A 12,114-nucleotide genomic window follows, 5' to 3' on the forward strand; every position below is an offset into this window, starting at 1 on the left:
TGTTCAACCTTTTGGCTTCCCTGGACCACAGTGGAAGAAGAATTGTTTTGAGCCACACATAAAATACACTAACACCAACAATATCTGATGAGCTTTAAGACAAAAAATCACAAAAAATTCTCATAATGTTTTAAGAAAGTTTACAGTTTTGTTTTGGGCCACATGCAGCCCACAGGCTGCGGGTTGGACAAGCTTGATGTACGTATACCACATTTTCTTTATTCATTCATCTGCTGTACACCTAAGTTGATTCTGTGCCTTGCCTCTTTACTGTGACTAGTGCTGCGGTAAACATGGGAATGCAGATCTCTCTTTGACATACTGATTTCATTTCCTTTGGATATATATCCGGTAGTGACATTGTTGGATCATTTAGTAGCTCCATTTTTAAGTTTTCGAAGCGCCTCCACACCACTTTTCTTAATGAATGTGTTAATTTACAGTCCCACCAATAGTGTACAAGAGTTCCCTTTTTTCCGTATCCTTACCAACACTTCTTTTCTTTCGTCTGGCGTGAGATGGTATCTCCTGGCCTTGATTTATAGTTCCCTGATTCGTGATGTTAATCGTTTTTTCGTATACCTGTTTGCCATTTTCATGTTTTCTTTTGAAAAGAGTCTATTCAAGTCCTTTGCCCACTTTTTAATGGGATTATTGTGTTTGTGTGTTTTGCTGTTGAAATGTTTCAGTTGTTTTCCATAATAATTGAATATAATTTAAGGCCAAAGATTTACATCCATAAGGATTTCCCTGTTAATAATATACTGATTATATTAACTTTGAGACTTAACCGTTAATATCATATCCTGCTATTTTGTAAAATAATGTTAGAGAGTAGATTAATGAAATCAAGATAGGAGAATATCTTGCTCCTTCTGATCCACCATCACATACAAGTTGAACTGACCATTTAATTCTGAAAAACGAATAAGGACTGTCTGTAGGATTCAGGGACAGCGAGGGCAGTAGACGCACTGCCCATCCCTCTTAATCTCCTTCTCAGTGGCGATGGCAGGGCCTGCCCACCTGTAGGCCAGTCTTCTGCAGGGTACAGGAAGGCTGATGGTGCTCCGTGGACCCCTCGTCCCCAGCGTGGCAGTATTGGGCCCTCTCAGAGGTGATTTTTCTAGGGAGGGTCATAGTGTTTGTCACGTCATTTGCCATCTAAACAAACAGGATGTTGCCGTCATGGACCAACCCCTCTGGACCAGATCTGAACCTCCCCCGACCACCCAGCTCTGTCATCAGAGCCATAGCTGGCTCCTGAGTGTTCCATCTCCCTATGTGGCTGATAGTTCCTGTAGCTTTACTTATTATTAAACCCAACTTCTTATATACTAGATGTGTAAATATTCTGTGGTCACATTGTTAATTCTGCTGTCTTACTACAGCACTTGCTTGTAAATAAATCAGCTTGATTTATGTTCTGATTTCCTCCCTCCTAAGGCCAGGTAAGTACACACAGAACTTTGGGAACTTTCCAGTTTGAGGGCCAGTAGAAACCATTCTATAATTATGCAAACACACACTGCCTAGAAAGTGGCAGCACAGAGAAATGAAACTGTTACCACCATGTGATAACTCAAAGTTTTTTTTCAGCTGATGTACGAAGTCTGAACATAACCATAAAAGGGCAATTTAGAGAGATCCATGTGTAGTTTGCAAAAATTTAAGTTGGTCAAACACAGATGAGTGAAAGTTGTCTTTCATAAGTGGTAGCACCTGCGATCTGTGAGCTATATGCAAAATACGAATTTTTTGGCCAGGCACAGTGGCTCACGCCTGTAATCCCAGCACTTTGGGAGGCCAAATTGGGTGGATCACGAATGAGGTAAAGAGATCGAGACCATCCTGGCCAACATGGTAAAACCCTGTCTCTACTAAAAATACAAAAATTAGCTGGGTGTGGTGGCATGCACCTGTAGTCCCAGCTACTTGGGAAGGGTGAGCAGGAGGATTGCTTGAATCTGGGAGCTGGAGGTGGCAGTGAGCCGAGGTTGCACCACTGCACTGCAGCCTGGCGGCAGAGCGAGACTCTGTCTCAGAAAAAAATTTTTTTGTTGTTGTACCAAGTGGTGCAAAGTGAAGTGAGTTCCTCTGTCTGCATGGTTATCTCCCATGAGCAGAGGGATTTGGGCACTACTAGTTAACCTCGAGAGGATCGTTTGCTATTCAGATCATTAAGAATTGATCTTATATAGTTTGTTTCTGGGGAGAAGGAAGTGGTTTTAGGTTCAGAAGTCTGATGAAAGTAAATTAATCACAGTCAGCTCTGCCTCACTCGCCTTTACTTACAGTAGCCCCCAGCCGCACAGATGGTTTCCCACACTGGAGCAGTTAATCGTCTTTCTTCCACAGAATCTGCTTTCAGATGAAAGACTGTGTCAGAGTGAAGCACTTTATGCCTTCTTGAGCCCTTCTCCTGACTACCTCAAGGTCATTGATGTGCAGGGGAAAAAAAATTCTTTTTCATTATCATCATTTTTGGAAAGACTTCCTCGCGACTTCTTCTCCCACCAGGAGGTGAGCCATCTAAAGGGTGAACCACTTTTGTAGCATATTTCAGCAGATACTAAGCTCATGCTCCTCATGGGGAGAAGCCAGCCCCTCCATTTTTAGTTATTACGGTCACATTTTGAGGCATCTGCTTGTAATCCTGTATCTTAATTCTTCCAAGTGACTTGCAGGGGAGGACAGAGGGATTTACCACTTCAGAGTTGGTAAGTGAAATGTGAGTAGGAAGTTCTGCAGGAGCCCCACCACATAGGGGGGCTCCTGTCCTCAGGTCTGGAGAGGCAGAGTGCAGGCCGTCGTGGGAGGGTGCGGGGGATTCATGCTGAAGGTGCAGGAGAGGAGGGTGTGTTTATAGAGCAGGCTGGAGGTTGTTGGCCTGGACTGGACGGTTTGTGCCGTGCTCTAGTGGAAGATTAGGTACAGCATAGAAGTGGGGAGGGGCGAGGTTCATGCCGGGCTGAGAGTTTAGGCTGTGTTCTCAGGCATGAAGAAGCATGAGATATTCTGAAGCAGGATGATCTGGCAGTGGTATGTGGATTAGGGAATGAAGAGACAGAGCCTCCAGAGCTGTTGATCTCATGCTCTGAACCCCAGACTTCTCTCCAGAGTAGGCTGTGCACTCCTGTGCGCACCATGGGGCCCCTTGCCTGGCCTTCTAGCAAATCGCACAGGACCACCTCTGAAATGTGGTTTCTCCTCAGTCCATTGCCAAATGCCACTGCCTCTTCCTTGGAGGCTGCTTCACAAGTTTGAACACAGAAACTGACGGTGAAAAGGAGCATGCTGTTCTCCAGCATTCTCAGCTGGGGCGGAAGCCAGCACGTCCCACCGAGCATACCCACGCCCGCACCGGTTCACGTATCTACCCACATTCCCCCAAGCATCTCCCACCTCTTTCCTTCATGTGTCTGTCAGTACTTGCCTGGCTTACCTGTCTCACCTCACTTTTATTCCTGAACCCCTGGAGTTGACATACGGCTCAGTCACTCTGTGAAGTGACTCTAAAGGTGCTAGTGGCTTCCTCTCAGTCTTTACCTTTCTCAGCCCCTTTGAGGTGTTTGCTGTTGCTGGACTTGTGTGATGCTCTGAGTTTTTAGGGAGCTCTTCCAGCCTCTGTGACTTCCCTGTCCCTTCCTCTGCTTGCCTGATATCAGTATCTCCCAAAGACCTGGCTGGGCCGGCACTTCAGCTCTTACCTGTATGCAGACATTGCAGTGCACGTCCTCAGCTGCCTTCCAGCATCTAATGTTTACACCTCTATGACAGCATTCATCCAGCCCTGTCGTAACACCTGCCTGTGTGTCTCTCAGTCTCCCCAGAAGGCAGTGGGCACTGAAGTCTACATCCACATCATACTCATTTGCACAAGCCTGGTGCCTGGCATATCATGAGTTTTGAACTGAAACCTGCTGATATGCAGATCAAGAAATGGGACTAGCTGAAGGACAGGATAAAAGTTTAAGCCACAGCTTTAAAAATAACTAAATTACTTTAAAATGCATGTTTGTTAAAAAAACAAAAACGTGAATTTAAAATTATTTACTTCATGCTGTTTTAAGGGAGTGAACACTTAAAAAATTAAGTTAAAAGCCTTAGTTTTGAAATTCAAAATGGTTAGAAAACTGTTTTATTGTCTGTTAATTTATTGATTATTGATACAGTGACAGATTTTTTTTTAATTAGCTTATTTTAAACCTTGAATAAGGCTCCAGAATCAGACTTTTCTGATTCTTTCCTCTGTGTTGAAAATGGATAGGTTTCTGCATGAAAACTGAAGAATAAAGGCTACAATATGAGCAGATAGTTTGGAATTTACACTTGAAGAGGGAGAAGAACTGCCAGTTTTCTTGGATAAGTTATCTGCTTCCTATGACTTTGCTGTATCCCCAGGAGGAGACAGAGGAGGACAGTGACCTGTCAGATTATGGTGATGATGTGGATGGGAGGAAAGACGCCTTGGCTGAACCATGTTTCATGTTGATTGGGGAGATTTTTGAACTTCGAGGAAGTAAGCTCCTTTGTTATTATTAGTGGTATCTGCTAGTAAAGCGGTATGCAAAATTGAACACGCACCCGCATTTAATATTCCTTTATTGCTGAAATGCATCAGACATGTATGTATTTTCACGCATCCATTCATTCAGCATATCTTTTTAAGAGCCAACCAGGGCTGGGCGCAGTGGCTCACCCCTGTAATCCCAGCACTTTGGAAGGCTGAGGCGGGCAGATCAGGAGGTCAAGAGATCAAGATCATCCTAGCCAACATGATGAAACCCCATCTCTACTAGAAATACAAAGATTAGCTGGACGTGGTGGCACGCATCTGTAATCCCAGCTACGGGGGAGGCTGAGGCAGGAGAATCGCTTAAACTCGGGAGGTGGAGGTTGCAGTGACCCAAGATCACACCACTGCACTCCAGCCTGGTGACAGAGTGAGACTTTGTCTCAAAAAAAGAAAAAGTGAGCCAGCCAGATACTGTGTTACATATACAACCCCAAGACAGATATCATCTCTGTCCTAATGTAGCGTAGCATCCCGATTTACTCTGCACCATGTTCCTCTGACTACAGAAGGTTAGAATCCTGCACATTTATTTTTATGTGACTTGGCATGGCTTCATTGCCTTATCACTAAAAGTTATACAGAAAATTATTTTGCATAGCACAGGAAGAACCCTGTTGTTAAAAGTGAGTTTCGGTGTTAGGATAATTCCATGGCCAAGGAATGCCTCCACCCTAGTTTCCAGCTACGTTTTTTCCTCTTGAGCGGTAGTTCTTCATGGAGGGAGGGAGGGACATATGGTGATGTCTGAAAATATTTTTGATAGTCATAACTTGGAGCACAGCTAGTGGGTAGAGTCTGGGATGCTGCCAAACATTCTACAGTGCCCAGGACAGCTTCCGCAGCAGTTCTCCTGCCCCAAAGGACAGTAATGCTGAAGTTGACAAATCCTACGCTAGTGATTCCTCAAGGAGCAATGTACGTAGAAAAAAGCAATTGTAAAATGGGGATCAAAGTTTCATTTCCATAAGAGTCGTACAAGTGCCGCTCCCCAAAAACATTACCTTGGTGAAAGGTAAACTGGACTACATGGCTTAGTGTTGAGCCTTGAATAGGACTTGATACTACTCTCTGCCCACATGTCGACAGCCCCCAACGCTCTAAGTCTTGAGATCAGTATACTTTGTCACACTGAACACTCTAAATCTTGGGATCAGTATACTTTGTCACACTGACTACATCGAAGAGGAAGCAAATGAGAAGAGCATGGGTGAGTAAGATTGAGTAATGGTACCAACCAGCCAAATAGTGCACTGTGGATATCCTGGGCTCTGTCTATTCACATTAGCACCTTTTCCCTTGAGGCAAAGAAGTAGGCTACCAGTTGGTCTTACATAGGAAATGGGGCTGTGGATCCCTTCTCATTTATAAATCCCTTAACATGTCACTTAAAGAATTATTAACAGATGAAACAATTCCAAGTGCAACTTGAACATGTCTTATGTGTCTTTTAATCTTCAGTATCTACCGCAATGCCTGATCTGTGGTAGGTGATCAATAAAATGCCTCGATAGACGCACTGATGAGTGAATAGGCAAGAAAAATGTTAAGTGCCAGAATGAACTCTCTTTGGTCATTGACCTTTTTCTCCTTCTGAGCCAGAGTTAAGAGAATATGTAATGTCAGTCATCTAACACTTCGGGAGCATGTGTTTTAGATACAGCTCTGTAGGGAAACAAAAACATATCAGATACAGACTCTGCCTTCAGTGGATTTACAGAATAAGGTGCAAACATGTAATTCACATTAAGCAATAGACAAAATTAAATTATAAAGTGCAGGCAGAGATTTACATATAAGGATATTTTAGCATAACTACAATAATGAAAAGTTGGAACAAAGATAAATTTTAGTAATGGAAGATAACTTATTTAAGAAATATCTGTCATGGAATATCATCCAAAATATGAAAAATCCTTTCAGATAAAAAACCTAGTAGCCTTTCAATATTTGAGACACTTTAAGATATATACAGCGATGTTTAAGTTTATTTAATATAGACAAAGAAAATAGTAATCCACCTAAAGTCTGACTCTTCTTTGGCGAAAGGTGGCCCGTTAAATCATGAGTCTCCCCAGTTTCCTGTAGAGTTGATGGGAATAGGGACACTATCCTAGCCTTCGTCATTGTTCTTGTCTTTGCTGTTGGTACAGAGCTTAGGAGACATGGTAGGTGTGTGAGAGCCAGTTTTGGCTGGAGCAGGGCTCCTAACCATGTCCGCAGCATGCGCTTCCTCCATCTATGCCTGCTCAGAGCAGATTTGCTTTTGCTAGTGGCATTTCAGAGGGAATAAATAGAACATCATTTATAATGAGATGTGATCATTTGCCGTCAGCAGAATCCTAATGCTGCTGCAGCTGCCTCTGTGGCTTTGAACAAATAAGCCTTTAGAGTAATGTGTGCAGGGGTGTGTGCGTGCGTGCGTGCGTGCGTGCGTGCGTGTGTGTGTGTGGTGGGGGTGGGTGTTAGGGATTGGGGAAGGTGAGGGAAAAGTAATAGAGTAAATTTTGTAAATAGAGTAATAGAGAAAACTTGTAGCAAAATGACCTCATTTCTGCTCCAGTATACAAAAAGGGACTAGTAATACCTCTCCCCGCTTATTTTAAAAAATAACCACTAGTTGTCAGGTCTCTTCCTAGAGTTGCACTTGTCCTCAGACCCTCTAGGTATGAGCTACTTCTTTCCTGCCCCAGAAAGGCAAAGTGAAGTTATCATCACTGACAGACATGCTCATCCCAGCCTAAATGCCAACCTAAAATGAACAAGTGTACATGCTTGGCAGCATTCCAGCTAATTCCACGAAAAAGTTTAAGACATTTTTGAGGTATGGTTCCAACTCCAAGACTTGACATGAAGGATTCATATTACTTTAACTGGATATTTTGAGCCATTAAAAAAATTAGAAATGGCTTTGGAGTGTATTAAAGTCTAGTACCAAGTCTGTGTTTTCTATGAATTTTATTTCTGTGGTTGTCCTTGTACAGAGACGTCTGTAAATTTGCCATTGTTAGTTTTCCTTAGTGGGTGCAAGAGTGTTGAACTCTTGGCTCCATTATGACTGAGTCTGAGTTTCTCATTTCCTCATATGTCAGTAGCCAAACACTTCAATGGATGGAGGTGAATATTTAAATGAAAATTTTGGTTTAGGTTCCAATTTGTAGACCTAAAATATCCTCATGGCGTTTCTTTGCCTCCTGTTGGTTTATGTTCATTTTTTATACCTACAAACATGTGTCCCTATGTTAGTAATAAAAGTTTAGATTTGTAGAACCCTTCACAGCCTGTTTCACACACATGGAAAGAAAGGCACATGTTAATACCATCTTTTCCAGATGAGGGTTCAGAGAAGGTGACTTACGCCCTGCTGCTATGGGGGTGGCACAGGAGACTGCCAAATTCATTTCTCATTCAGGGTCCCGGCTCTTCACCATTCACTTACCCTCTCCCAAATGCGTAGTGTACGTAAAAGTACACAGTGATCTGCAAACTCTGCTTCAGATGGGAACACTTAGACCCATCAGTTCATTAATATTTCAAAGTATTTGACTATAGGTGTTTCTCATTCAGCAGTTCAAAAAGTGTGTTCAGCTAGCCAGACAGAAATCTAAAATAGGAACTACACTGTGTGCTGGTGGAAAACAGACATGTTGTCAATACCCCAGGGACAGATGAAGTACTCTTTCCACTTAGAGCTCAGCTGTTGGGAGGCATTGAAACACTAAAAACTCTGGTTTCATCTCATCAGTTGCTTAGTAGAAAATGAAAGCCTAGGCAGAAGAGTTTTCCTGAGCAGAAGTTTTCGCTAACCTAGACTCACATGCTGCAGATGTCATGGCCTTGACTTGATGTCAGGACTCAAATGATCTTAAGTGTTAAGATTTATGTTTTGTACAGCTATGAAAATGTCCCAAATTGTGATACCCTGTGATAAAAAATTTTCCTCTGGTTTCTATTTTAGTGTTTAAATGGGTGAGAAGAACATTAATTGCCCTCGTTCAGGTCACTTTTGGAAGAACCATCAACAAGTGAGTTGTATGAAATTAATATTTGGATCCATGCCCTACTCTTTGCCTTGATAGTCAAGTTACCTTATGATCTAGCAGCCAGTGATTTCACTGAAAATCTTTTCTCTCACTTTTTCTGATGTGATTCTAAGATTGGATAGGAGAGTAGATTTCTGAAAGAATTTCTCCCACAGAATGCATGGCAGATTAGATAATCAAAGCTTGAGCTACTTCCACATTCTGGCTGGCGAGGGTCAGGAGGTTGTGTTCTGTAAAGCTCCCCTTTGATCATGATGACTAGTTTGAGCATCTTGGGTAGAATGTTTTTATGTCAAATAATGAGAATCAGTTTAAGGTTTAGACTCTAAGCCAGAAGGAAAGTAGGATGAGCATCACATGGCAGGCAAAGTTTACTTAGAGGAAAATATAGACCATGTATTAAGGTTTTAGAGTTGTGTAGCACTGAAGTGCTAATTCTTCTTGTTAGTTAATATCTGAGTGTCCATTGGGGTGTGTGTGTGGCCCTGTCATCTAGCACTGTATGAGCCAGATGTATATTCTAAACCATATTATATTATCCATATACATAAAGGGATTATATATGTATACAGGTTTTTCATGGAATGTTCTCAATGTTGCTCATAAAAAGTGACCCACATTTTGATCATTCATTTATGAAAATGCTGGGTTTGTTTTTGAGAACTCATAGTCAATTAATATTAGTTTCTAAGAAATTATTGGAATTTTTCATAACTACAAAGTCATGTAGCCAATAGAAGTTGAATAGAATTATTTAGATCCATTTAGGCCTGAAAAGGGGTCTTAGAGATTAGTCTGACTCCTCATTTTGTTGGCAAAGAAGCAGAACCAAAGAGATCAAGTAACTTGTCTGAAGTCGCCAGACCAGTTGGCAGTCCTAACCTGGCCTCCTGCCCTGGTGCCTGCCTCGTCTCTGTGCCTGGAATTTGGAAGTACTGTTATCAAGATCTTTTATATGGTAACTCTATACCCAGGATTCTTCACGAGATAAACATTATGATTTCCTGCAGAATAAGAGTCAACTTCTAGAAAAAAATATTTTAAATCGTTTTTTTGTATAACAAAATAAGCTTTAAGATGAAATTATCAACTTTTCCCAAGTGAAAGATTTAGTTGCCACACATTTGTACAAGGTCAGTATGATAGTTGCATCATATAAAGGTTATACATTTTGATAGGAAACATTGTAAAGAACATTTGCTATTCTTTTTTATATTTTCCTTGTGGTCAGAAACTAAAGTTTACTTCTAAGGTTTAAAAAAAAAAAATGGTTTTAGTTGGCTGGGCACAGTGTCTCATGCCTGTAATCCCAACACTTTGGAAGGCCAAGGCGGGCAGATTGCTTCAGCCCAGGAGTTCAGGACCAGCCTGGGCAACATGGTGAGACTCCATCTTTACAGAAATTTTAAAAATTAGCCAGATGTGGTAGATGTGCGTGCCTGTGATGTCAGCTCCTCAGGAGGCTCAGGCGGGAGGACTGCGTGAGCCCAGGAGGTCAAGGCTGCTGTGAGCTGCTGCATTCCAGCCTGGATGAAAAAGTGAGACCTTTCTCAAAAAAAAAAACAGTTTTAGTTGCCCATCAGAGGCTTGTTTAGTTGACCTTAATATCATAGGCTTTTGTTTTACTCAGAAAAAATGGCCTGCTTAATTTTTTTGTCTTAGTCTAAGGCAAACCTCTTTTGTATTGACAAGCCTTAGATAAAGAAATTCCCGATAAAAAAGGCCAGGCGCGGTGGCTCATGCCTGTAATCCCAGCACTTTGGGTGGCCAAGGCAGGTAGATCAGTTGAGGTCAGGAGTTCGAGATCAGCCTGGCTAACGTGGCGAAACCCCGTCTCTACTAAAAATATAAAAATTAGACGGGCATGGTGGTGCATGCACCTGTAATTAAAAGAAATTCCTAGAATGGTCTTCTTTTTCTTAGTACTCAAGACTTGCTAATTTATTTTCCTTTTCAGTTTCAGCAAATCATGCATACTTTCCTTGCTCCTATTAATTATAAAATGAGCAGCTGCAGGTTGTGAGTGGTGGGTACGTCAGGCAGTTATTTTCATGGGGATGGAGAAGAGCACGTGGAGAGAATTTCCAGGCTGTTCATTTCAGTGGGCTTTTTATCAGGTAGAGAATCATGGAGCACATGGCTCTTTGCTATTTTTGTCTTCAGCAGATGATGACTCATGAAATTAAGCAGGAGCACAGTGTGTGTCTCTTGCCTTGTAATAACTAAAATTTCACATGCTAGAATTGCTTCCAAAGCAACGGACAGGTTTCAGCTGATAGAAAGATCTAAATTGGTAAAAAATACTTAGATGATGACCTTTATTAAGAGTCACTTCCTAATCTCAAATTGTAAACTGAAATTTTAGGAAGGAAGGCAGGCAGGTCAGCAGATTCTCTCTCTTTTTTTTTTTTTTTTTTTTTTTTTTTTAACGATGGGGTTTCACCATGATGGTCAGGCTGGTCTTGAACTCCTGACCTCAGGTGATCCACCCACCTCGGCCTCCCAAAGTGCTAGGATTACCATGCCCTGCCTAGCAAATTCTTTTTTAAACCACAAGTTCCATTAATTAATAAACTTATATGGTCTAGATTTGAATTGCACAGTTCCAAGAAATACAGAGAATAATATAGGAGATGTGCAGTTACAGACTGTTAATGACTCATAGTAGAGTTCAGATGTACATTCAGTAGTGACCTACTATCTGCAAAGTATTGGACTTGAAACATCTGTTTCAGATACTATTTCTGAAAACCTCATATTGTCCATTTAAAATTCTGGTTGGAAGTCAGATTCTTAATAGGCTTTTTGATTTATTATTATTCCTGAATTGAGTTTGAAATTGGAGCTCTTTCTGGCACAGATAGTCTAAGATGATTCTTTTCTCCTTTTCCATGGAGAGGCTTTCTTCTCCCAACCTCACAACTACTCTTGGGCTCTTTGAACTGTGTGTAGTTGTCTCTTGACAGCAGAGGACCTGTAACTGGCTAGAATTTGACTTCTGACTAAAGAAATGGGGTTGTATGGAAGACCTGGGTAACCAAATAAAACGTGTAACTCCGCAAGTCAAATGTCTGCCACCCAATTTTCATTCTTGTGGAATTTTGAAATTGGCCAGATAGCAGTGTATCTTTGAAAGGAACTGTCTTTTTTCTACCCTCATGGGCATATGAAGTGCTTCATCTGGATCCGAGTATCCTGCCCAGCATTACTGCCCTAGCAACACTAAAAGAGCTGTGGAAAGCCTGGTCCTTCTGCAGGACTTCAGGATCTCAGGGAGGTTTTCCAGACCACTTCCGACACTCTTTAAATGGATTTATGTTTTCACCTTGAAACATTTCATGGAAATGTTGCCGTCTTCAGACAAATCAGTCTCTCGGTTCTTGTCTTTGTAGATTGAAAGGTGCTACACAGCCAACATTTGGAGAAGTTGGTGCCCATGACAAAGTGAGCTCCAGGAATAAACAGTCATGCAGTATTACCAAAGTAAAAAACAGG

At 41.7% G+C, this 12,114-nt stretch overlaps 1 protein-coding gene across 5 annotated transcripts in view; it reads left to right on the forward strand.

Moving 5' to 3' along the window:
* SNX25 (sorting nexin 25) overlaps positions 1–12,114 on the forward strand; it is a 144,585-nt gene that overhangs the window by 130,003 nt on the left and 2,468 nt on the right. For 3 of the 5 annotated variants that reach the window (XM_032298781.1, XM_032298782.1, XM_032298783.1), the window contains 3 exons: positions 2,359–2,523; positions 4,405–4,522; positions 8,535–8,601. In XM_032298781.1, the coding sequence (XP_032154672.1) occupies positions 2,359–2,523; positions 4,405–4,522; positions 8,535–8,601 (350 nt within the window). Of the gene's footprint in view, positions 1–2,358; positions 2,524–3,833; positions 4,311–4,404; positions 4,523–8,534; positions 8,602–12,114 lie in introns of those variants that run through there. The other 2 variants (XM_032298786.1, XM_032298784.1) reach the window with 2 other exon arrangements.

Source organism: Sapajus apella, unplaced genomic scaffold (genome assembly GCF_009761245.1).
Source record: "Sapajus apella isolate SASKATOON/1434 unplaced genomic scaffold, GSC_monkey_1.0 scaffold39, whole genome shotgun sequence".
In the NCBI taxonomy this organism is placed as follows: Eukaryota; Metazoa; Chordata; class Mammalia; order Primates; family Cebidae; genus Sapajus; species Sapajus apella.